The sequence below is a fragment of the Archocentrus centrarchus genome, chromosome 10 (assembly GCF_007364275.1).
Source record: "Archocentrus centrarchus isolate MPI-CPG fArcCen1 chromosome 10, fArcCen1, whole genome shotgun sequence".
NCBI lineage: Eukaryota > Metazoa > Chordata > Actinopteri > Cichliformes > Cichlidae > Archocentrus > Archocentrus centrarchus.
The window spans coordinates 18358542-18385601 of record NC_044355.1 but is presented as its reverse complement, the minus strand read 5'-3'; the positions used below and the strand labels follow the sequence as shown (position 1 = coordinate 18385601).

Genomic DNA, 27060 nt, shown 5'->3' with positions numbered 1-27060 from the left:
GCAGTACCATAGAGACAGCAGGCATTATCTAGTCTTTAGTAAGTTCTGAAAACAAAGCCTTCCAACAAGCCCACAGAAACAGGCATACGTCACATAACATTACACTGAAAGATGCAAAAAAACTGAATAAAGTACTAAGATTTTGTCTTGCAATAACAGCTTATTTGAGGAGGTAATTAAATCACATTTATCTAACAGCTTAGTAAATAATGTCTTAAATGATTTTAAGGATATGCCACCCATTGAAAGGAAAAGAATCTTTTCCAAAAGCTTGTCTGTAGCTCCACCTTGTGGTTTTAATCTCACTGACCCTAAAAGAAATCTGTGTCTGTCTCCATTTAGCAAGTTACTTCTTTCCTCTCAGCTTCTTTCACTCCTACTGTAACCCTGAATTTTTGTCTGGTAAAACTGGGTCTTAACTGAACCTTAGATTCGTCTTTCTAATGGAAACATTTCAGTGTTTTCGGTGCTGAGCAGCTCTCACCGAGACATGAACTGCAGAGGAGTTTGTGGGGTGAACTCTTGTTTACAGGGGGAACACCTGGTTAAGAGAGACACGAGCTGCAGATAGAGTGCATTAAAAGTAATCCCAAAAAACTTCAACCTTATGGTTTATGTTTGTTTTGTCTTTTACTGCACAAATATTGTGTGGAGATTAAAGCCTTCATAGAGTGTTTCACACTTTGTGCCCAAGGCCATCGTCTATTTCTGTGGTTCCAGGTATCTGTGACTGTCTTTAGGAATGGATCGGACTATATTACACGCTCTTCCCTCCCCCAGAAGCTGTGCTAAAGTAACAGCTGATGTCAGTCCTGCTTAAAGACACACATACACACACACACACACACACACACACACACACACACACAGACCCTGCTGGCTACTCCGTCAAAGATACAGCAGAGCGCCAGCCAAAGGGGAGTAGGGCTCCCACACCTTCCTCTCCCCGCGACACATCAGCACTTGGCACAGAGGAAACTCCATACCACGCTCACAAATCCACAATCCAAGCCTTTAATCCCAAGTTACAGCAGACTGAAAAGGGGAGGGCAGTTATCTAACTCTCTCAGCACCCCCATGTGCCTGTTTGGATCATGGAGCTACACTGCCTTCCTACTGAGACCCCCACCACAGTCAGTTCGTGCTCCACGGATCCCCTGTACGACAACTGCCCACCTTTTGGCCAGCGAGGAAGAGCCAGGGAGAAGGAAATGGAGAGTGGAGTTGTGTGCCCTGCTGTAACCAGACTCCCAGGCCCCCAGAGCCCTCTGCCTGGTCTGGCCCCAGCTGTGGCTGAGGTTCAGACAGTGGTCGGTGGGGGAAGAGGGCCTGGCACCTGGCCAGCTCACAGCTACTGCAGCTGTAGAGGAGGCCTGGGAAGACAGGCATGGGAAGCAGAGCTAAGCAGAGGCATAAACACAGCAAGAGGAGGAGAGAGGGGAGGAGAACAGGAGTGTAGCTGGGGAGTTGAGGACAGAGCTCATCTGAACCAAAGCCCAAGCCCATCACAGAGTGAGGAGCACCGCAGCGCCCTGTCTCTGTATGATAATCTCCCTGATGCTGAAACATCCAACAGTCTCCAGGACTTTGACATGGAAACAAGCCTCCAGGAACACTTGCAGGAGCAGACGCACCAAGCTGTGGCCTCTGAGCAGATCCAGAGCCTGATGGAGGGTGACAGTGTGACCGAAAAGATGTTCACTAAAAGATGCTCTAGCAACCAGGACCAGAAACCAGACCAAGACAAGGAGCATGAACAGGAGCCAGAGCAGGACTCAGGATCCTGTAGATTTACACAAGGGGACCTGATGCAGCATCACCAGCTCCCTATGTCACTTCCTCAACATCTAACAGAAAATTCCACTCAGGTACGTCAAACCAAGTGCCACGACCTGTGGCCTCCTGCTGAAGCTCAGCAGCCCAAACAGACATCATGGTCTCCCAGAGTGCCCCCTCCATTACCCCTGGCAGACCCCTCTGCCAGTGCTCTTCGCAGCCTCCTCACCAGCCTGCAGCACCAGATAATGAAACAGAGAGAGGAATATGAAGCACGGATAATCAGGTGACTTTAGCATTTTCTTCACTGTCTCGCATTTCTATTTATAAAAGATTAGATACGCCATGTAAATCAATATGAAGTGTCTCAAATGTCACGTGGTTCTGCTTTCAGCTTTAATATTAGCATACACTTTCAGCTCAAGTGACTTAAACAATTTTCCAGCCTGCGGTATATTTTCAGTGAAGGGTAACACACTGTTCCCAGGCAAAGAAAGTGTGTATGTGTGTCCACTCAGCTGTGCTGGTGTGGTCCCTCAGTTAACTCTAATCTTCACCCTACATCCTGTTTAGTTCACAGAGCACCCATAGCTCATTACATCCCTTCAAAGTTTCCCACGGCTCGCCCCATGATGTGCTACAATGGAAAAATTGCTTATATGCACATGAAACAACATAATCAAAGCTGGGATTCACTTTTTTGAGTCTGCAGTGGAAATGGATGTTCATGTGTGCGTGTTTTTTCCACTTGCAAACTAAGGAAACACCTGCTTTTTTTTTTTTTTTTTTTAAAGTTATCATCTAATTGATGTAGCCCAGAAAAAGCACAGCCTGTGTGGGTGGCATATAGACCAGCTCATGACAGTGGAAAGAGAGCTAATTTAAGGGGGCATGCTGCTGACCTAGACACAACGCATACCTTATTTATCACTGACATAGACAGAGCAAACCTCGGTGTAAGATAATGCATTGGTAGGTGTAGAGATGATTTTTTTTGGGCTTGATAAGGAATATAAGTGAGGAGAAAGATATGTGGACAGATTTCACACTGTAGGCTAAGCTTCACAATCATATTTATGAAAGATTTTCCCCCTTCCTGATTTCTTAGGGGGTTTTTTTTGTTGTGTTTTTTTTTTTTTTTTTTTGCATATTTGTCACACTTACATGTTTCAGATCATCAAACAAAACTGGCTGTTCCATCCTTGGCAGCGAGAAATGCAATCAATCATTTGTGATGACTAGCAGTGAGTCATCACTGTGGAAGAATTCTGGCCCTCTTTGCAGAATTGTTTTAATTCAGCCACATTTGAAGGTTTTTGAATATGCACGGCCTGTTTAAGGCCATGCCACAGCATCTCAATCTGATTTAAATCCGGACTTTGACTCTGCCACTCCAAAACCCTTCGTTTAGTTTCTTTGAGCCATTCAGAGGTGGGCTTGCTGGTATGTTTCAGATCATTGTTCTGTTCCTGAGCTTCAGGGAATGAACTGATGGCCGGACTTTCTCCTTCAGGATTTTTCTGTTCGAATTCATGATTCCATCAATTACAGTAAGTCATCCAGGTCCTGAAGAAGCAAAGCAGCCTCAGATCATCACACTACAAACATGTTTGACTGTTGGTATGAGATTCTTTTTTTTTAATAAAATGCTGTTAATTTTATACCAGATGTAACAAAACGCAAAACCTTCTGAACAGTTCAACTTTTGTCTCGTCAGCCCACGGAATATTTTCCCAAGTGAGACGAGCCTTCGTGTTCTTTTAACTGAGGCCTGCAGTTCTTTAGATTCTGGGTTATTTGTGATTTCTTGGGTGAGTTTTAGATGCGTTCTTGGAGTCATTTTAGTAGGCCGGCTACTCCTGTGAAGGTTCACCACTGTTTTTTCTCCATTTGTGGTTAATGGCACTCACCAGAGGCTTAGAAATGACAGACTGACAGATGTCATTGACTGTTTTTTTTTAGATCGGGGCATGAAGTGTTGCTTTTAAACACTTCACTTTGTCAGACAGGGTCTATTTAAACTCTTCATCAGGGCCGGGTAGGTTTGGACAGCTTTTAATAAATGAAATAATTTAAGGACTGCATTTTGCATTTACTCAAATTATTTGTCTAATATTAAAATTTGTTTGATGATAAGTGTGAAAAATACACAAAAAATGAAGTCAGAGAGCGGGCAAATAGTTTTTCACAGCACTGTAAATGTGTTATTAATATACTGTAACTATCAGATTCATCAACAGTCCATTAACCCGTCCTCTCATTTGTACATTAAACCACATTCTCATCCTTTCATGCAGACCCAGTAACTTTAATATCGTCTTTCCTCCTCATGTCCTCAGCCTGGAGCAGAGAAACGAAGAACTACAGGAGGAGGTCGTTCGCCTGAAAACAAACCTCGCACAGCAGCGGCACTGGTACCAGGTTGTGCAGGCGAAGATCGTGGAGTCTGAAAGGGCCCGGGCTGCCGCGGAAGCACGCAATGCCACGCTGCAGAGGGAGATGGAGCAGTTTTTTGACATCTTTGGGGAGCTTAATAACGAGGAAAAGAAGACAGAACACATTGTGAAGAGCTTTTGAGAAAGGTTACGAGCCGTGTGTGCAAAGAATAGGAAATAAATGCACAAGACAGTCGAGCCGTTAAACTCTACGGAGGATCTTTTATCACTATGTCACTAATGAAGCAACGCACAGCTATTTCCTCAAAGAATCTGAGAATTGCACAAAGCATCAATGAAAGAAAAATAATCACTGATGTCCACTTTATTAGCGGAGTATGGGCAAAAGATGTTGGGCAAGTGGTAACATGGTGGTCATTGCAATCACATAGGACATCTCTGGAAATAAAAGGAGAAACAGACTGAGATGTACAGTGTATACAATGGAGCATTTTCTTCTAAAAACAGTAAATACACAAGATATTCTGAGCAAAGTGATGCTCAGTCCTTATCTGCTAAGTTTTGGAGAGTTATACGGCCACTCCTCAGGACATTTAAGGCATGACTGAAAAAATAAGGTCATGGTTGTGTACAACATAGTGCATAAGTCCTCAATGACTCCGTAGTGTCTTCTTTCTGCATGTCCATCACGTGTGCAATCAGTTATGCAAAAAAGAAAAAGAAAAAAAAAAAGGCAGCTGCACAGCCCATTTTCAAGGTTCAGCTTTAAGTTTCAATCTTCAGTTGAAATATCCAGATTCTGATTGAGGACTCCGCAGTCTCATTCCCATTAAACCACAACATGTCTGCTTTCTGTTGCTGGGAAAACTATCTCCAGGAACTATTTTCCTGTACAGCTGGGGTGGATTATTCAAAGGAGAAATCAGGAGTGCTGCACAATATATTCTGATAAAATATACAAACACATGGGCTTACAAGGCCAAAAACAAACAAAAAAAAAACCCCTTGGCTCGCAAACAAAGAATAAAAAGGTACTGCAAGTAAAAGCACGCACCTGAATGCATTTCTCTTTATAACAAGAACTACACTTTCTTACAGACGTGAAGACATCATGCAAGTTAAAAATGATTTTGTTCTGTGTCCTGCATGATGTCTGATTTCATGATTAATTTTGTAACTTTTCCAGCACTAATGGAATGGTTAAAAAAAAAAAAAAAAGGAGCAGTCCACACTTTTGTCAATGAAATGTTTTGACAAGAGGCTTCATTCCCATGCGCCTCACTGTGGTTGTGTGCAACACTCTGCAAGAACACAAAAATAAATACAAGTATCTTGTTGTCTCTTCCGGATGTACGGGAGTACGATCTTTTGATAGACACACTGATAGTTGGTACCTTAAGTCAAATAGGGGTGACTACAATATATAGAGAGATATATGTAGCGCTACAGACGGGTTGAATTTCTTAACAAAACAAGCACATCCTATCTATTTGTAATGAAAGGGTCTACAGCCACTGTGAGTGACATGTTTACATACAGTACATTGTATCGGGAAATAAACCGTAACACTGCAACCACAGCTTCCCCTAGCTGTCAGGGGGAAGAGCTTACAACCCACATCACTCAAGCCAATTAATTAATTAAAAAAAAAAAGGTTTTCAGATTTTGATCGTCACATGATCTTCAGATGACTGACGCCATCAGTTTACGGCAAGCTTTTGTTCTTTACGGCGTAACATGCACAAGAGCAGCTGGCAGTTTAATGCTTGCGTGCTCTGACTTGATGACATTAATCTAGTCTTGACTTGATATTTGCTAAAAAAATAAAACTTTAAAAATACAGGCATACAAAACAAACAACCCCGCACCTACTACTGGTAAATCAATGTGGATGTATACACCACACATAGGTAGGTGATCAAGTAAAACATCAACCAAGAAATGAAAAACAGAGAGCACATAACCTTTACCTACAGGCAGCAGTCCAAAACAAAGTGTGAAGACCCGCCACATAAGAGGGGGTAAGAAATTAGAAAAATAAAGCTGTTCATTTAGGATGAAGAGGAAAAATAAAGACACAGACAGACAAAAAAAAAAACAACCCAAAAAAAAACAAAAAACTGGAAAGCTGGTAGATGTGGAGGTAAAAAAAGAAAAGAAAGGTGATGGCTGATGGGCCCCTTTCAGACTCCCTCCTGACGGCATCTGAACATTAACGGTAATGCACACTCAAATTCATGCTGTGAATGCATCTTTGCGAGTTGCTCAGCTCACAAGAGAACGCTCTCCACAACAAAATATGTGCATGTCAACATTTTAGCTCATAAACTATGCTTCTCGTTTGCAAGATTAAAACATTCCTCATTTTCAGCATTCCCGCTCATTAAGAGATTTCTTTTGGAGCCTGTGTGGGAAGGTGGGGTACAGCTTTCTCAGCAGCAGTGTGCACACACACACACACCTTCTAGTGAGAGAACAACACGTTCAAGAGTGTGGTTACACTTCACTAAAGGCGACGCTGACAATATTCCGGCATGTATGTTGTATCGAAGCCATGAAGCGCACTGATGTAAAACTGACCAATGTCTGAAAGACAGAGTGCCGTCACTTTAACAGATTGATGAAGCCAGCGATGTTGCATATACCATGTCTGAAAAGGGCTACGGATGTTTGGACATTGAAAATGGGAGATGGCAGGCAGGCAGACGGACGCGTGGAAATGGTCTGTGTTCAGTGATTCTCGTCCAGTGGTCCTGTCAGTGTGTCGATGCTGCTGCTGTCTGTGTCTGAGGCCAAGGTGTGCTCCGTGGACATGGACGAGATATCGTTGGCGGAAGAAGACTGGGAGGCTGACCCTGAAATCACATCTGACACAACCACACACACACACACACACACACACACACACACACACACACACACACACACACACACACACACACACACACACACACAAACAACAGAGAGAACAAAGAGTTTAGCTTGTTCTGTGTATGAGAACAACATTTAGAGTTTGTGGTACATCATTACAGGCGCATCCACTTCATTAACTGATTGTTAATGAACTGATTGAATCAGCCAATCACATGGCAGGTATCCTGTTATCACACCCATATCCTGAAGGCCTCTTCCAGCAGGATAACACATTATGTCACAAAATCTCAAACTGGCGTCTTGAACATGACAACGACTTCACTGTATTCAAACGGCCTCCACAGTCACCAGATCTCAATCCACCTTTGGGATGTGGTGGAATGGGAGATTCTCATCATGGATGTGCAGCTGACAAATCTACACCAACTGTGTGATGCTATCATGTCAATATGAACCAAAATCTCAGAGGAATGTTTCCAGCACCTTGTTGAATCTGTGCCAGGAAGAATTAAGGACAGTTTTGAAGGCAAAAAGAAGGTCCAACCAGGAACTAGCAAGGTGTACCTAATAAAATGGCATACCTAATAGAGTGTACGTGTCCACAGTGGTACATTTAAGGACACCTGTCTTGTGGCCTGTAAATGAAAGAGTACTGTTGCCAATAAGACTGCCAAACAACTATAAAATCAAGGACTCGTCCTCTCTGGAAGAGAGGCTGAATTTTAACAGTTGCTGAGGTAGGCAGCCAGCAAATAATCAATCAAATTAAGTCTTTCTGCATTGAATCTAAACCCACAACACAGTAGTTACTCTGGCATTAAAATGCTGCAGCTGTTTGAAAAGCATTGTATTCAAAGACAGCATTTAGAGACGAGTGCCGTTCCCACTGCTCCATATTGATGTCTGTGTGTTTAAACAAATAATGACAACCCTCTTGTAAAAAGCAGCAGCACAACTACAAGAAAAGTATACACACACGCACACACTGTACTATGATGCTTTTGTTCCTCGTGACGTCAAAGTGAGTTTTCGTTTTGGTGACGCTTTCAGTGTGAAGAGTTCTGGAGGGGTGGAGGCGCAACATGACAAGTTCAGTGAGGCTGGGCCTAATTATGCATGGGCACCATTCAAGATAACCTGAGTGACACGGAGGGGGGAAAAAAAAGAAAAGACTGTGCATGTTTGTACCTGAGCAATCTTCTTTCATTAGACCGTTCTTGTTCCTCTCCTCCCAGTCAATCACCTCTTCATAAATGAGCTCTGTGGAGGAACAGAGTAAGTTTAGTGGTGACCGCACTCATGCCTGGACTTCCATGGCAAAAGTAGATTATAGTAACAGCAGAATAACAGACATTTTCTGCTGTTTATCTATGCACAAATATGACAGAAACATAATTAGGATCCCAAATGCAGTTGCCTGGTATGATGCACTGGTGGTTTGTTTCCCTAGGGGTCAGTGTATCCTACCTTTCCACTGCTCAATAGTGTGCTCTCTCTCTTCCAGCTGCTTGTCAGAAATCTGGGGTGGAGGCTGTGAAACAAAAGGAAATACATGTGTCAGAGGAAGGTCGCTGATAAAAGTGTACCACAAATTAAGCACAACAGTTTCCTCACCGCGTCTGCCTCTGCTGGGTCGTACCACACATGAATGTAGGGGTGATTAAGGGCTTCTTCTACAGAGATGCGGCACTCAGGATCAATGACCAGCATTTTGGAAAGCAAGTCCCGTGCTTGACTCGCTGTTATGACAACACAGGAAAGGCAGGATTACTATGGAAACTGGCTTATTTTTAAGTATTCTTGATGAGAACTCTATATTTTCCCTCAGTGTTGGCTAACATGTTTGCCAATGACAAGATTTGCTCTATTTTATTTAGTGATGTGACCTCTTAGGTTCAGCTTTTATATCCCTGCAGTTCTTTTAGTAAAAAAAAAAAGCTACATCATTACACTGCACATTAATTCCTCAGTTTTACTAAATATATACAGAAATGTAGCATCTTAAAAGAAATAGTGTCAAAAGTTCTTACTCTTCAGTTTGTCATGTTCTGACTCAGAGGGGAAGGCCCAGTCCGGGAAAAGCTCGGCAAAACTGACACCAGGATACTGTGGCTTGTTCATCACATAGTTCCTCACAGTCTCCATCAGTCGGTTCATAAACTCTAGACTGGGTGTGCCCAGAATCTCAATCACCTTATTCCACTGGTCGATGTCTAGATAACACACTTATTATGGAAAAATCGAGCTGAATTATGGGCATGTGCACATGTTAAGCAGGTGAAAAGATCAGAAGAACAGGCACAGAACTGACTGTTCCCCCCATCATAATTTAGCACGCTAATTTATGTACTGTAATGTACCTACTGCTACTGGTGTAACTATCACCAAAGCACATGAAAATTCTGACCTTACAGGATTAGCAGTCATTGCAATTCATAGAGTAACAGGAATCTGTGCTCAAAATAAGGTGGATCCTTCTAATAGCTGCTGAGTCATTTGACTGTAAAATAACAGAAAAATCAATGATTCGTCCTTTCTGGGAGACAAGCAGAAAAGCTGCAGCTGTAGCCACATGTTAGCAAGACACAAAAAGGCCCTGCTCTAGGAACAATGGGTGTCTGTTGGGATATTTCAGTTTAGGTCAATGTGGTAACTCTTCAAAGTGAACAGAGAAGCATTACAATTCTGAGAACCCTCTCTCCTGGCTTACTTCTGCACAAGGCAATTACTTCCCAGGACTGAAAGCAATCTGTCATCGAATCCCACTTGCTCCCGGCATCCATTCTCAGCTACTCGGGTGAAAATGCAAAGCAGTAGCTGGGAGTGAAGAAGCACTACAATGATGTGACTCACTTCAATAGCATTCCCTCTAATACAGATATAATAAAAGATTATCTAAATTATCTGTGGATTATCTTCTGTAAAACAAATAAATCATAAGCAGTGTGTGTGTTTCTCTACAGAGAAAACACAAAGCTTTTAGTTTAAAGTGAGACTGAGTGTGTTGTAAATCGTCCAATTCCAACAGCTGATGTAGGTCGTAACACAAAAGGTCTCAACATACGAACGTGCGAGCAGACCCACAAGACAGGAAAGATTTGATGGAGAGTGAATGACGATTCAGGAGGAGGGACAACAACTGGCACAGAGACGATGAGAGCTGTGAAGGATACGATCAGTGCCCTGGAAGATGACGCTGCCCTTTACCATCTCTCCCATGATACACCCCACTGACCAGATGTCCACTGGGAACAGAAAATACACAAGCACACAGACCGACAGACAGACACACACACACACACACACACACACACACACACACACACACACACACACACACATAATCACACAGAAGATTTATTAAATTAAAAGTGACCAGATAACATCAAATGCATAATACAGTTCACACTGAATACAGTAAAAAAAAAAAAAAAAAATTAAATGACATACAGAATAACAAACCCCATGCTCTGAATGATAAACATTTAAAATGGGAAACACGAGCTGATTGTTTTTGGTGTGTCCGTGAGCAGTGCCATGGCCCGAGGCTCACATTCATCTTCAGGCTCTCTTTTCTTTCTCTGGTTTGGGAATCAGTCGCAGCTTTCCACGCCTTTCTCCTCGGCTTTGCTTATCAGTTTACACAGCTGCTGCTCTCTCCCTCACTTTCCGTGTGCGTAACTGCATGCACTTAGCAGGACAGTCTGCAGTTTGTTTCTCTCTCTCTCACCCTCTAAGTTGACTGTCTGCTTGACAGTGTTTGTCAGGCGCAAACAGCCATTAAAACTCCTTTTTTCCCCTCAAGTTCAGTTACACTGAAAATGAAAAGCTCCATTTCTGAAAATATCTCCAGGGAATATGCTCCAAGTCCACTTAGACATTCCATAAATGTAAACTCTGGGCAGGTTTCATTGTTATGTGTGATTGATCTAACAGACTAGCTACGTTCTATGGAAAGGAGTTCCCTGCCTACTTCCTTTTTGCAAACCTACCCCAATATGATGAGTCATGTTTCATGCAAACCCCTCTAATTAACCTAAATCAGAAAAGATTTAGATAACCTGACTCTGTTTAGTAGATAAATCATATCACTGCTCAGGTTTCTCTAAATAGGCTTCTATCTGTGACTACAGCAGCTATACTGCACAACTACATGGCTCTATGCAGAGCATACATTTGGCAGAATATTAAGCAAACTACTGTTTGGAGTATTTTCCTCTGGGATAGGTTTTATAAAACTAAAACAACTCAGTATGTTCTGGCTCCAGACAGAGCAACCAACTGTTAAGTTTTAATGAGACAAACAAGAAAGGATACAGTCCTTTCCAGGAAAAAGGACTTTGTGAGAAATCATTTCAGCCATTATGCAGCCAACTGACCACAGGTCCACTGCAGCAGAGTAGTGGTAAAAATATTTGTTAACGTCATCAATAACCACGACAGTCAAACCTGCCTTGCTAAGACAAAATCAGTCACCTTTAATGCTTCCACTTTGTACTAGATTCCATAAAGAACCACTGCTAATATACACTCACCGACCATTTTATTAGGTACAGTTGCTCAACTGCAGCTTGCTAATGCAAATATCTAATAAGCTAATCACATGGCAGCAACTCAATTTAGTCATGTAGACATGGTCAACACCTGCAGTTCAAAATGAGCCTCAGAAAGCTGATTTCAGTGACTTTGAATGTGGCCAGTGGTCAGTGAGTGTTTTTTTTTTTTTTTTTTGGAACATTTGACCAGAAAGAAAAACACCATAATCAAAACCTGGCTCTTCAAGATCACGAAGAGCTCCAGGGAGCAGCTTGCACTTATAAGTCCTGAAGTATTAATCGTATTCATTCTGCAAACAGAATATAGCATTTATATACTGTACAAAATCAGGTTAAACAGATTAATACAGTTTCTTTCACTCACTCAGTTACACAATAATTATTCTGAGAGAGCAGTGTTATATGTCCGTGTAGACTACAAAGTAGAACTACATTCTTAAATCTAGCTCTACGTTCATGTCAGCAGTTTAAAAGATTAACTCTAAGACTGGTGTTTGGTTGCACTTACCATTTTCCTTATATTTCATGCCCAGAATGACCTCTGGGGCACGGTAGTATCTGGTCACCACGTAGGGGGTCATCATGAAGTTAGTGCAGGCTGTCCTAGCTAGGCCGAAGTCTAAGATCTTTAATGTGCAATCTGACTTAACCACAATGTTACTGGGCTTCAGATCCTGAGGGGACAAAAATAAAATAAAAATAAATAAATTCATAGGAAAACATGCAAAATAATTTAAGACAGGACTATTTTTTTTTAATATAGAACAAGCAGATGGAAACTGAATACAATTAATGTTGGATTTAGCTAAAATCAGACACCTCAGTGTTCTTCCAAAGTTAACGATGTGATTTTAGAATCAAAGAAAGGCTCTGATGCTAAACTACCAAAACAAGCAGAAATTAAAGTAAAACATTTTCGAATGCATTAATACATATCAAAGACTAGTCAGATTACAGGCACAACACCAGCTGCCTCTGGTCACAGCCTGCAGCAACAAACTTCAAATTTTAAGCAGTAGGTATGTACTAAGTTACTGTGTTTTCAGTCTGACTCTTTTAGCCCACAGCACAATTACTGCTCATACTTACCCTGTGGATTATGCCAGCAGAGTGCAGGTGCCTGATGCCACAAAGGATCTGGTATAGCAGGTAGGACATCCTCTCATGATCTAGGTCCATATGGATCACTTGGCATAGGCTAGCATCCATTAGCTCCATCACCAGATACCTGAGAGGAGGGAATGATAAGGACAAGTGAAAACTCTGATTGTGTGATTGTGTGCAACAGTGAAAGCTAAAAGTGCAAAGAAAATAAAGAAAACAACAGGGGGGGGGGGGGGGGGGGGCAAAACAAAACAAAAAGAAGACAAGGTAGGAAAGCAGATAAAGGAAACGTGACAAAAGAGAGTGGAAAGTAGAAACCACACAGCATATGAAAGCAATGCAGAGGTGCAGAGAAGGTTGGCAAGTAAAAAAAAAAAAGAAAAAAAAAAAAGAGGATGTTTGTTAAATCAAAGAAAGAAGCAAAATACTTCAGCTTCAATCTTTCTATCTCAGAGAAAACCAAAGCAGCCAAAAACACTCCAGTGCCACTCACAGATCCTGGAATTCCTCCAGGGACTTCTGAGGCGTGAATACATTGATCAGACGGATGATCTGCAAGCAGAGAGACAGGCCGTTAGTCCACTCTGTTTCTCCCCCATCTACTGTAGAGGCCTAGCCCAACTAAAGGCAGAGCGGGGCTTGTCTGGATTCTGTGACTCCAAACACGAAACGTTAGCATTAACAATGAGAGGACTTTATTTTCTCAAATTTGTACTTTTGTGTGTTTATATATGTTCTGGCTGCCTCTTAATATTAAAAGGATCCACTGATTTACAAAAACAATCAGCAAATACATGAGAAGGTGCAACCTTTATCAAACATACAGCACATCTTAATGCAGGATCCTTACATTTTTGTGGTTGACACATTTGAGTAGCACCAGCTCCCTGTAGGCACGCTTAGCATGGGTCTGGTTCTGAAAGGGCCGACACAGCTTTTTCACTGCCACTGGTATACCAAGGACTGTATCTAGGGCAGAGCTGCAACATATTGCATTGAAGGGGGAAACGACAGAGACAAATGTTATCAAAGAAACTAAATGTATCCCAGAGAAAAGCATTTGTCTGACTTGCTGTGAAAAAAAATAGATGCGTGAGATTATTTTCTAACCTCACTTTAAACATTAACAGGGGCTGCATAGAGCGCAGAGCAAGTAATCAGCTGATAGGAGCACTTACAGATAGTCATATTCATTTAACTACCAATGTGAAAACACTTTAAAAGATGTTGCTTTTTGTATGATCTTAACAGTGATACGCTGTAGTAAATTTTAATAAAGTTTAGCTCCTGTATCCAAAACTTCAAATTCTGGCCTTACGGTAGAGCTTGGAGAGACTTCATCGAGTTCTCAAGGTGGTTAATCTCAAATTTGGCATGGAAAGGTCATAAGTTAAGGGGGCTCCAAAACGTTGCCATGATTTTCAGGGTAATCTGGCCATTAGCTTCAAATGGTCACCTAGACCACTGTGATTTAATTCTCATGGGCTGATGAATTTAACCTCACTATATACACTGTTCTTTACTGTGCAAAAATCTTGAGTCACCCCTCATTTCTTTACATTTTACTAATAAAACAAGACAACACTTTGTTACTTTGTGGGTTATGTGAAACTCAAAATTATTATTAGGTTTTAGTATTTTCTACTATGCTTATCTGTGTCTGTATTCAGAGTGTACATTCAATTCAATTCAATTCAATTTTATTTATATAGCGCCAAATCACAACAAACAGTCGCCTCAAGGCGCTACATGTGAGGACGGTTCACAACTGTTACGGCTGCGTGCCGTTTTGTTTTTTCTCTATCTCTCTCTCTCTCTCGCAGGGGCGTCTCCTCCTAATCAGGGCTGCGGGATAAAGGGAGGTGGCATAGTAGGCGGTTGGAGAGAGGTGATAGTGGTGGCGAAGCAGTCTGTGGTGTTGGGGGTGAAGCAGTGTAAATCTGTGGGTTGACCACCGATGTGCTCCAGGGTTCTGGAGGTTTAGAGGTGGTTGTGCCGGTGTGCGTACCGGGTTTTCCTTTTCTTTGGGTCCCCTAAATAAGTTAAGTGGCGTCTCCCGTTTGGAGATTGGTTGTGTGTTCTCTTTACAGGCCTCTCGTCTCCCGTGGGGGAGATAGTTTTGTGTTTTCCCCTTTTTGGTTTCACTCCTTAATAAACGCTATTTACTGTTTGACCGATTCTGGTTTCGTTAGTTCCTTTCTTAAGGCGTATGTTGCTCCCCTGTCCCCTAGGCCCGCGGGACGTAACATACGGTTTGTGGGGGCTCGTCCGGGATACCCTTCCACTACGGAGGGGGGGAATCGCCTGAGTGTGTGTGTGTATAGTGGTTGTTGGGACCTTGCGTGGCTTCCTCAGCTAGGCTAGGGAAGCGCTCTGCTGAGCTGTAGGCTCTTCCTTCGAGCGCTCATTTGTTGTTTTCCTTTTCTTGTTTTTGGGGTGACTCTGAGTGGGGAAGACACTTCTCTGTCGGGGGTAGGCGTTTCAGGGGTTTTTTGCCCGCTGTGTTTTTCGCCTTTAAAGCCGCCCCGAGCCCGGTAAGCCTCAGAAGACAGGCAGGTGGAGAAGCAGCTAGGCAGGACTGAGGAAGTTGGGCGTGGCTTCTCGGGTTGTTTTGTTTGTGATTGACAATATGGTGTTTGACCACGACGGCTTTGTGGCCACCCCAGCCTGGAAAAAGTGTAAAAAGGCTGACTTGCTGGCACTTACTAAGTATTATAAAGTTCCCGTTGCCCCGTTGCTTAGAAAAGACACTGTGTGAGAGGCTCTGGTTGGCCACTTAATAAGTGAGGGGGTGCTTGACGTGCCCACCCTGATTCGGGTGGGACGTCACCGGGAACGCGGTTAAGCACCCGCGTAAAGTTGCGCATGGCTCACCTTCACATGGAGAAGGAAAAGGAGGAACGTGAATTTCAACTACGGAGAGAGTTGGAATTAAAAAAGCTGGAAGCTGACACCGCGCTCCGGATGCGGAAACTGGAACTGCAGTGCGTCTCTCTGGGTGACAGTTCCGGCAGCCGCGCTCACTCTGCCTCCAGCCCCTCCGCATTCAATGTGAGTAAAAATATTTCCTTGGTACCTCCTTTTCGGGAAAGTGAAGTGGAGTCATATTTTGGGGCATTTGAGCGCATAGCAAACGCTTTGCACTGGCCACGGGATGTATGGGCTATTCTGTTACAGTGTAGATTGTCGGGAAAGGTGCAGGAAGCGTATGCTTCTCTTTCTGTTGAGGATAGCCTGTGTTATGACAAAGTTAAAAATGCAGTGTTGAACATATACGAGTTAGTACCCGAAGCCTATCGACAGCGCTTCCGGGGCCTACGAAAGCTGACAGGACAGACGTTTGCTGATTTTGCGCGAGAAAAAGAGTTGTTGTTTGATCGATGGTGTGCTGCATGCAGAGCAGAGGACATGACCTCTTTGTGGGAGCTGTTATTGTTGGAGGAATTCAAGAATTGTGTGCCGGACCGCGTATCTGTTTATTTGAATGAGCAGAAGGTATCGACGTTGAAACAGGCTGCATTTCTGGCAGACGAGTACGCTCTGATCCATAAGGCCATTTATGTTAAAGAAGACAGGCCTAGTAAGCATCCCCGGGGAGGGGGAGGCGGTAACCCACCCCCCCCTGCCCCCGGTGCCAAGACCGACAAGCTGTGTTTTTATTGTCATAAGCCCGGTCATATAGTGGCAGATTGCCTGGTGCTTAAACAAAAACAGAGGAAAGGCCCGAAACTACAGGGGGTGGGATTAGTTAAAACCGTTTCCTCGCCGAGACCCGCGGATAGCCTGCATAAGATTCCCGAGACCTGTTTTGAGCACTTCCTCTTTAAGGGGACAGTGTCGCTCACGGGGAAACCGTCGGATGACCGGCCTGTCACTATTTTGAGGGACACAGGGGGTTCTCGATACCCGGTCCCTGAAGTTATAGATCCACCCCGGTTAGGGCTAGATGAGCTGGGGGACTGCCGTCCATCTGTGTTCCCCGCTAATGTCCTCACTCGAGCCCAGGCACAAAAAAAAACGGGGGAGACTGACTTAGCGGATACTTGGCTGGTGGGGGAGTTCGCTGGCGGGACGAACACGAAGGACAGGGTTAGTGAGAGCGCTAGTGGTTTAAAGCCCAAGCTTTCCGTGAGTGAGACTGTGTCGTACGCGCTGTCACCTGAAATGCCTGTGACGAGGGAGGCTCTCATCAGCGCCCAGAAAGCCGACCCCGATTTACAGAAGTGTTTTGCAGCTGTAACCGACTCAAACCCCAAGAAGCCATGCTCGCCCTCCTACCTAATAGAGGACGGAGTTTTGATGAGGAAGTGGATCTCTCCCAGGGGAGGGGTGCCAGAGACAGACGCGATGGAGGACGGGGATGTGGTGTGGGATGTAGTATGTCAGGTGGTTGTGCCGTCTGCGTTTCATCAGCACGTGTTGACGCTGGCCCACGATCACCCATGGTCAGGGCATTTGGGGATCACCAAAACGTACGACCGAGTGCTTCGGCATTTTTTCTGGCCAGGTTTAAAAACTGATGTCGTGCATTTCTGTCGAACCTGTAATGCCTGCCAGGTTAGTGGCAAGCCAAACCAGGTGGTTCCTCCAGCCCCACTCCACCCCATCCCTGTTCTCGGGGAGCCATTTGAGCACGTGATGGTGGACTGTGTTGGCCCGTTACCAAAGACCAAAAACGGCAACCAGTTCTTGCTAACCATGATGTGTACCGCTACACGTTTTCCTGAGGCCATTCCGCTTAGGCGGGTCACGGCCCCTCTAGTAGTTAAAGTCTTGATCAAATTTTTTACTACCTTTGGTCTCCCTAAAAGGGTCCAGACCGACCAGGGGTCCAACTTTATGTCCCGGCTGTTTAAACAAATAATGGAATCGCTAGGTATCCAGCATGTAGTTTCCAGCGCATACCACCCTGAAACACAAGGTGCCCTGGAACGATGGCACCAGACCCTCAAATCCATGCTAAGAAAATACTGCTTAGACACCGGTAATGACTGGGATGAGGGGGTACCCTTGATGGTGTTTGCTATGCGCGAGGCTAGGCAAGAATCTTTGGGTTTTAGTCCAGCCGAGCTCGTATTTGGTCACATGGTCCGGGGCCCCTTAAAATTACTTAAAGAACAGTTTTTGTCATCTGAGCACCAGCCCTGCAGTAACACAAATGTGTTAAATTATGTATCGAAATTTCGTGAGCTTTTCCTCAGCGCTCGGGCGGCCGCAGGAAACGCTCTTACCGCATTCCAAACGAAAATGAAGGAAAGATATGACAAGAGAGCGGTGTCCCGCGGTTTTTCACCCGGTGATAGCGTTTTGACGTTACTCCCAATACCTGGATCGGCTCTTTCCGCTCGTTTCTCAGGACCCTATGTAGTGGAGAAAAAAGTGAGTGAGACCGATTACCTTGTCAGGACGCTTGATAGGAAACGGAAAATCCGTTTGTGTCACATTAACATGCTTAAACAGTATCACTCTCGAGACCCTTGCTCTCTACAGCCTTCGGAAGAGCGGCCCACTCCCTCTTTTTTCGTTACTAGTGTGGTAAATGGACTGTCCTCGGGTTCAGTGGTTGTTCCCCAGGGGGAGACCAGAAAGGACGAGGATGGCCTTGTGTTGCGGAACCCGAGCCCAGGGAGCGCTCAATTGTTGAACTCTGAGGTACTATCCGATTTGGGCTCCTACTTATCTCATGTGACTTCCGAACAAGGTACTGATATCATCAAGCTTATTTGTGCCTATCGTGTTCTCTTTAACGATGTACCCACCCATACTACTGTGTTAGAACACGATATTGACGTAGGTGAGGCGTCACCCATTAAACAAAACGCGTATCGCGTGAACCCTACCAAGCGTGACCTGATGAAGCAGGAAGTGAGCTATCTCTTAGAAAACGGTTTAGCCATATACAGCCAAAGCCCATGGAGTTCCCCATGTCTCATCATCCCAAAACCGGACAACACTCCTCGTTTCTGCACCAATTATCGCAAGGTGAATGTGGTGACGGTCGCGGATTCCTTCCCGCTACCACGGGTAGAGGATTGCATTGATCGTGTGGGTGCTGCTACATTAATTACAGTAAGCTCGATTTGCTTAAAGGCTATTGGCAAGTGCCCTTGACACAGAGAGCGTCTGGTATATCTGCCTTTGTAACCCCCGATGCCTTTTTGCAGTACACAGTTATGGCATTCGGGTTGAAAAATGCCCCCGCCACCTTTCAGCGGCTCATGAACATAGTGTTGCGTGAGATCCCAAATTGTAATGTGTACTTGGATGATGTAGTTGTATACTCTTCCAGCTGGGACGAACACGTCGCAATCCTCGAAAGGGTATTCCAACGTTTAGCGGCTGCATCTCTAACGCTCAACCTCGCAAAGTGTGAGTTTGGCAAAGCCACCTTAACGTATCTGGGCAAGGTGGTTGGGTGGGGACAAGTGCGGCCCCTGGACGGTAAGGTGACTGCCATACTCACCTTCCCAGTGTTGAACACTACGTGTGAGTTGCGGAGGTTTTTAGGCATGGCTAGTTACTACAGAGGCTTCTGTAGAAACTTCTCCCAGGTGGTTGCTCCGCTCACCCACCTGTGCAGTCCGAAGCGGTCCTTCCTGTCGGATGACAGCTGTCAGCAGGCCTTTGAGTGCGTTAACACTCTTTTATCGAACGCACCTGTCTTAGCCGCCCCTGATTTCACCAAGCCCTTTGAGCTTGAGGTGGATGCTAGCGACGTAGGGGTCAGTGCTGTACTGCTGCAGGACGACAAGCACGGGATCAGTCAACCTGTTTGCTACTTTTCACGGAAGTTCAATAAACACCAAGCCAGGTATTCCACAATAGAGAAAGAAACACTTGCATTGCTGTTAGCGCTACAACAATTTGAGGTGTATGTCGGTTCCACCCCACAACCTGTCGTGGTGTATACCGACCACAATCCTCTGGTTTTTCTGTCTCGCATGTACAATCACAACCAGCGGTTGATGAGGTGGGCCCTCCTGGCCCAAAACTATAACCTCCTTGTAAAACACAAGAAAGGGTGTGACAATGTGGTGGCCGATGCTCTCTCGAGAGCATGATGACGATTCTACCTGCCTATGTGGTGTTTATATTTGTGGGTGGGGATGTTACGGCTGCGTGTCGTTTTGTTTTCTCTCTCTCTCGCAGGGGCGTCTCCTCCTAATCAGGGCTGCGGGATAAAGGGAGGCGGCTTAGTAGGCGGTCGGAGAGAGGTGATAGTGGTGGCGAAGCAGTCTGTGGTGTTGGGGGTGAAGCAGTGTAAATCTGTGGGTTGACCACCGACGTGCTCCAGGGTTCTGGAGGTTTAGGGGTGGTTGTGCCAGTGTGCGTACCGGGTTTTCCTTTTCTTTGGGTCCCCTAAATAAGTTAAGTGGCGTCCCCCCTTTGGAGATTGGTTGTGTGTTCTCTTTACAGGCCTCTCGTCTCCCGTGGGGGAGATAGTTTTGTGTTTTCCCCTTTTTGGTTTCACTCCTTAATAAACGCTATTTACTGTTTGACCGATTCTGGTTTCGTTAGTTCCTTTCTTAAGGCGTATGTTGCTCCCCTGTCCCCTAGGCCCGCGGGACGTAACAACAACTGCAGACCAAATCTACCTATGGGTACAAATAAAGTAATCTGTACCTGAGTGATTTATTGAAACACATGCTAACATACATGGAAATACAGTATATAAGGCAAAGCCAGAGTCTGTACAATTCTAACAAGCTTGAAAGCCAATATTTGGGATGAACACCTTCAGGCTTCAATACAGCCTGAACTCTCTGAGGCAGCTTTCTTGTAATTTCTTTAAGTGAGATCTGAAACTTTTCTTTGGATGTTGGAGGGGTGTTTTAAGACTTTCCCACAGTAATGTAGATAAAATTTTATTCAGCATTGTGGTAAATGCTGGATATGATTCACAAACATTTCATATGCAATTTTTAATCTATGTACATAAAAATGAAGTCCAAGAAATAGTTGCATTTGATATAATGTAGCCATAAATGAATTAAGTCAAGGGTGCCAATATTTCTAATATAAAAATCAGACAGCATAGCTTCAATGAATATGAAATATTTTCAGTTTGTTACAATGATATGGATATAATTACTTTTTCCACAACATTTAAACTCATTATGGTAGCAAAAACACAGATGACATTACTAATCACATTAACAGTGCCTCTATTTAAGTGTCCTTGTAACTTGATAATAAGCCAGCTTATCTAACACCTGAAACCAAAGGGGCTCAACCAATTCAGCAACAATTACTTAACGTGTGCTTATTTAATTAAGCAATCAAAGACTGAAAAACCTTCAGCTTCTTACCAGACAATGCCCTGGGCTCCAGAACCAATGGGCCGAAGCTGCTGGTAGCGTTTAAGTACAGTGAAGGTGGAGTCCACCACCTGAACACTGTAGAATTGTCCCTCTGCCTCACTCATCCTGCTGAACAGTCAGGACCACCAGCACTGTCTGCAGGAGGTCAACAACACATACAGGGGATGGGGGACAAACAAACAAAAACAAAACAGATGAAAATCACCATGTCCTCTCCCTACATAATCTCATTCATGCTCTCCTCTGCTCTCTGTTTCACCATATATATATGTGTGTGTGTGTGTGTGTGTGTGTGTGTGTGTGTGTGTGTGTGTGTGTGTGTGTGTGTGTGTGTGTGAAAAGGGGTGCAGCAGAGCACATACTGTATAAGAGCTTAGCAGATGAGAGATAGGATGAAGATAGTGTTTTATTGAGGCAAAAACCCTTTAACAACTCTTAGGGTCCTTGTTCCTAAAACTAAAGATGAACTGCTGTTGTGTACGAGGTAACTCGTCTGCTAGGATCAATAAAATATCTATTCTGCTTGCACTACAAAAAAAAAAAAAAAAAAAAAAATCCACTGGTCCCTGACAAACAGACAAACTTTAAAGATTGCATGCAACTTTAGATGCTTAAACTGATATTACCACCTTACTTTTCTTCAATATATTTTAATGATACCAACAACATGTGCAGCATAGTTACTGGGAGAAGCTTGCTTTCAAGAAGATGGCACACAAGGTTGTATAAAGAGCGAGTCCAAATCGGAGGGAATTTGTGGTGAAGTTGATAATGTAAACAGAGGACTTACACTCAAGACTGGGTCAAATCTCAGTGAAAATAAATAAAGATTCATACACTTCATTAGGTACATGTTACTAGTACTGCCTTCAGAGCTGCCTTAATTCTTCATGGCATAGATTCAACAAGGTGTTGGAGACATGCCTCATTAACATGACAGCATCACGTAGCCCCCGCAGATTTGTCAGCTACACATCCATGATGTGAATCTCCTCTTCTACCACAACCCAAAGGTGCTTTATTGGATTGAGATCTGGTGACATTTGAAGACCGTGAACTCACCGTCCTGTTCAAGAAACCAGTTTGAGAAGATCTGAGTGGTGTCATTTAAATGATGTTCAGTTGGTACTAAGGTGCCCAAAGTGTGCCAAGAAAATATCCTCCAAACCATTACACCACCAACAGCAGTGGTCTGAATTGTTGATACAAGGCAGGACGGATCCATGCTTTCATGCTGATTACACTGAATGTACAAATCAAGACTTATCAGGCTAGACAACATTTTTCTAGTCTTCTTGTGTCCAATTTTGGTGAGCCCGTGTGAAAGGTAGCCTCAGGAGTGGCTGCCAATCACATGACAGCAACAAACTAGTTGCTTCTAACTAGTTCAATTTGAACTTCAGCTGGTCATCTTGACATGTCTAAATGCCTAAATGAACTGAGAGTTGCTGCCTTGTAAATGGCTAATTAGATATTTGCATCAATGAGCAGTGAATAGCTGTACCTCAGTGGCAATATATGTGTGATTGATATGACACACACACACACTCCCACACCTTTATATATATATATATATATATATATATATATATATATATATATATATATATATATAAATAAATAAAAGGCTTCTTACATTATGTTGGAGCTGAAGTCTAAGCCTTTAATATTTGCTGTGTTTGTTAAAACAGAGAGCAGAGAAGACAGCTTACACTTCCTCAGTAAACACATACATAACACGCACACTCCCACAGGCAGCATTTAGCTTGAGCCTCTTCATTATGTTTTTGAACTGCATCCAGCTTCATTACAATTGTGTGTGTACAGCCATCAGCACCGGATGAGCACATACATGTTAATAAATTAGACGATGTGTTGGTGTTTTTATAACAAAATATGACAGTGTTAGCACGGATTCTGCAGGCAGGAAGTGGAGGGGTATTATTCTTGGCAATAGTTTATATGTGTGTGTGTGTGTGTGTGTGTGTATGCATCTGTGGGCGAGAACACATAATCGCGTAGCTACGCAACAGCGAGTAGTCATGGCTGTTTGTCATTCCTTCAGAAAAGAGTCACCCCTTAAAAGGAGACTGTTTTTTTAAATTATTATTGTTTTAGCCTTTTCTCTTTAATGAGAAACAGTGACACTATCACTCACTGGATTTTGTAGTTGCAGACACAATGTGCTGATGAGAAAAATAACAAAAAATATACTGCTTGAACTGTAAAGCTACAAAGTCATTTTAATAAGCAATAATAAGTAATTTTAATAAGAGCTTCATCAAAAATTAGAAGCAGAACAACTGTCAGGTTACAGATTTGGGTGCCTTTAGTATAAAAATGTCTACTAGGGACCAAAAAAATTCATTAACTAATTAATTAAAATAAAATACCTTTAATCAAAATATCCTCTTATTATTAAAATAAAAACAGATTATTGCATTATCGATGACTAAGGGCTCAAACACGGTTCAGTGTTCTACGCAGAGCCTACGGCCAGGTTTGCAGACTATCGTCTATATGTTATAGCTGTTTACGGTCACCAGGGGGCAGTACAAAACGCTGAGAGTTAAAAAGCATCTTTGATGGGGTTACACGCCACATTACAGTCAGTCAGTGCTCGACCTACACACAGCGTCATCCACGTCGGTTTTTGGACGACTGCATGCAGTCATGTTTGCGTTGGTTGAAAACTGCTCTTTGTAGGCTCCTCATAGGCAAACAAACACAACCGCTGCACCATAACTTAGACATAAGAAAAATGTAAACAAAAACACCAAGAATTATATCATAAATTTAGCTGAAGCCGGTACAAAAAACAAACAAACAAACAAACAAAAACTTAGAAATGTTACTGTTTTGTTAAAATATATGTTTATTTTGAATTTTATGCTAGCAACACATTTCTAGAAAAAAAAAAAAAAAGGTGGGATAGGGCCATAATTACCACTGTGTTGCATCACCTCTTCTTTTAACAACAATCAATAAGAGTGGGATCCTGTTACAAAGCAACGCTGTTGTAATATGCAAAGAACATGGTTTGGCCCCGTCTTGCTGCAATGAGCTAGGCCATGCCTGAAAGAAACATCGTCTGGATGGCAAAATAAGTTACTTCAAAACTTAAACATGCCTTAAGCGGGGCTTATCCATGCCACATAAAATATTCCAGCCACTGGTGATTTGCTGAGTCCATCTTAATTTTTTTTTTGGACTTGTCAGACTACAGGACAGTTTTCAAATGTGCCACTGCTCATCTCCAGCATTTCTTTGTGTTTTCAGCATTTGCATCGCAGAGTTTTAACTTCCGTTTCTGGATGCAGAAAAAAAAAAAAGAACTGATAATATCGCTGGTGGGGATGCACTGATACACAGCTGTATCAGCCAAACACTGTTATCAGACAATATCGACAAATAAGGAAACATTTACTGATGGCAGTGGTGCACGTCTCTGCTTACTGTTGTATGTGATTGTTTATTTCCTACAGTGGTTTGTTAGGACTTATTTATCTGTTTACAGGCCAGGGTTCTTAATCTTTTTTTTTTTTTTGCTTTGCTTCTTTGCTAATGAACAAATACTGGGGAAAAGCCTTCACATGTAGAAGATCTACAATCTTGCCATTAGACAGATGAAAAACAAATTTTTCTCAACTACTTTCTTCCCCTGCCTGTCTCCTCTTTTTCAAACGTTCATCCAGCTGGCTATTTAACTAGACCCAAGGGGAGGGCTGCAAAGACCTTTACTTCTATCATTCTTTTTTCCACAATTTCTTTGGCTTTTTCCTATTGTGCTACTGACATTCCCCTCAATCCTGCCCTGTTCTGGTTTTCTCCCATCTTTCTCAGGGCCTCCTCTTAGATATCTCCAATAATGGCCCTGACAGATATATTTTTGATGAATACTGTGATTGACATGCAAGCTGACCTTTTCTGTTTACATAATCATTTAAAATGCAGGTACAGGAGAAATAGCATGCTACAGCCCAGCTCATGTTTGGACAGCATTGATTCTAGGCCACAGAACACGAACACCCTGTGCAACACATATCCTGCAACAGAATGGAGAGAAGGCTAGGTTAGCCTCATTGGCAACAGCAGGATCTTGAGATATATTTCATATATATATATTAGGGGTGGGACTCGATTAAAAAAATTAATCAAATTAATTAGAAGCTTTGTAATTAATTAATCGAAATTAATAGCATTTTAATCACATTTAAATATTTAACATGATAAATATTAATTTAAGTTTGGTTGATGAATGAATCAATATACATAAGCTTAAACTTCAAAATGTTGTTTATTTTTCCACCAGTCTACTACACAGACCAACGAAGGGTGGAAGTGCTCCTGTGATAAGCAAACTCCTGAAATTACAGTTAAGCATCATAACTGGATAGTTTTATTCAACATTAATGTCTCACTTAATATAGTTGGAAATGAATCATTAGCTCAGCTGTGTTCCTTGATGTTGAAATGTGTTATGCTTGTTTTAACAGCTTATTTTGAATTAAAGACTTAAAATCAAACCACAAAAAGGAGAAAAAGTTCGTTCTCTGTTTAACCAGCTGTTTTTACACAGCTGTGCTTCGCACTCACGTTGCTAGGCGACATGAGCTACAGAGGTGACGGCAGGTGACGCTGATATGAAGGATAGCCGCTCACTTCCGGCCTTGGCCTTTGTGGGCTGCGAAGGACGTGGGCCAGGTCCTTCACAGGATGCGGCCCCTGAATTTGGACATTGTGCGTCGATATAATCTGTATGCCCAGAACTCGTGCACTGAGAAACGTTCCACGGTGCAAAGTGCGATTAAAATGCGTTAAAAATTTTAATTCGTTAATTGTAATTAATTAATACAATTAATTAATTAATTAATTAATGAAGCTTTAACGTGTTAATCGAATTAATCGAAATTAACGCGTTAAAGTCCCACCCCTAATATATATATATATATATATATATATATATATATATATACACACACACACACACACACACACATACGTATACCTCATGTGCTGCTTTGCAATACACACAAGCTATAGAATGCTATGAAGGGGCCATTATTCATAACCAAAACCACTGCAGCTTCATTAGTCACCTGGTGACGTGTACTTGTATTTTTTCAACTACAGGGTAATTCTAAAGTTGATAGGGAACAACTGTTTGATTAAAACTGCATACGGCTCAGAAAGCAAACACAAGCAGACACCTGTCATAATTCTGGACGGAATTTATTCAAATTCAAAGGGGAAATCGATCTGTGTGGATAAAAGTTCCCAAGAGAATCCTCAGCAAGTGTGGGCACACTAAAAGGAAGATACATCACAGAATACAAACAACCTGCCTATGAATTATACCATTATTCATTACTCACCAAGGTTAACAGCAACACTGTTGAAGCTGCCTACAAAACTATAAGTTTATAGAAAACTGTTTTTGCTGTGTCATATCTGGTAGGTGTTCTGAAACCTGACAGTGAAACCACCCTGGATAATCCTCCCTTCCTTTCTGAAAATTAGAACGCCCAAAATTTACAAAACAGATTTTATGTTGTATTGACTATGACCCCAAAATGAGTGACTGAGCCCATCATCTCACCAGGACAGTGTTTACAAAGGACAAGTCTGAGGTTTAGTTTCCCTCAGACTTCTGCAGAACCAGAACACACAGGTATCACTCCCTGGTGGCCATTAAAAAGTGAAAAGTGAAGCCAACTTCCAATGTTGGCTTCACTTTTCAGACCCAAAAGCTACATCCAATTTTTTTTCAAACACTGCCTATGATTTTTGTCTACTTTCGCTAAAAGAAGCCTATAGATGAATATAAAGTAACAGAGTTTCCTATGCAGTACTACTTTACCTGGTTCCAGTTTTTTAGTCAAGAGAAAGACTTAAAAGATCAAGGACAGTTAATGGACAGTGGTATAATCATTTTTATTTCACATATTACTCAAGACAATTTTAGCCACAAAGACTGACGTGTACTTGTATTTTTTCGCCTGGCGCTGTGTATATGGCCTAAACATATTTTTC

General features: G+C 42.8%; 2 protein-coding genes across 3 annotated transcripts; one reads left to right on the top strand and one right to left on the bottom strand.

Annotated features, from left to right (window-relative positions):
- The first annotated feature begins 1094 nt into the window (after positions 1-1094).
- On the top strand, positions 1095-5173 carry LOC115787189 (uncharacterized). The gene is made up of 2 exons (XM_030739773.1): positions 1095-2062; positions 4116-5173. The coding sequence occupies exons 1-2, from the start codon at positions 1095-1097 to the stop codon at positions 4351-4353; spliced, it is 1206 nt and encodes a 401-aa protein (XP_030595633.1). The 3' UTR covers positions 4354-5173.
- mapk9 (mitogen-activated protein kinase 9) lies at positions 4522-21140 on the bottom strand. 2 transcript variants are annotated; one of them, XM_030738717.1, is made up of 11 exons: positions 21016-21140; positions 13557-13686; positions 13200-13258; positions 12692-12830; positions 12111-12276; positions 11364-11435; positions 9077-9259; positions 8661-8785; positions 8514-8577; positions 8235-8306; positions 4522-7039 (listed from the first exon to the last, which is right to left on the bottom strand). In XM_030738717.1, exons 1-11 carry the CDS (start codon positions 21129-21131, stop codon positions 6903-6905), a joined length of 1263 nt encoding a protein of 420 aa, XP_030594577.1. In that variant the 5' UTR covers positions 21132-21140; the 3' UTR covers positions 4522-6902. The 2 variants fall into 2 exon arrangements, with proteins under 2 accessions (XP_030594577.1, XP_030594576.1); XM_030738716.1 differs by lacking the exon at positions 11364-11435 and adding an exon at positions 10220-10291.
- Positions 21141-27060: the final 5920 nt, after the last annotated feature.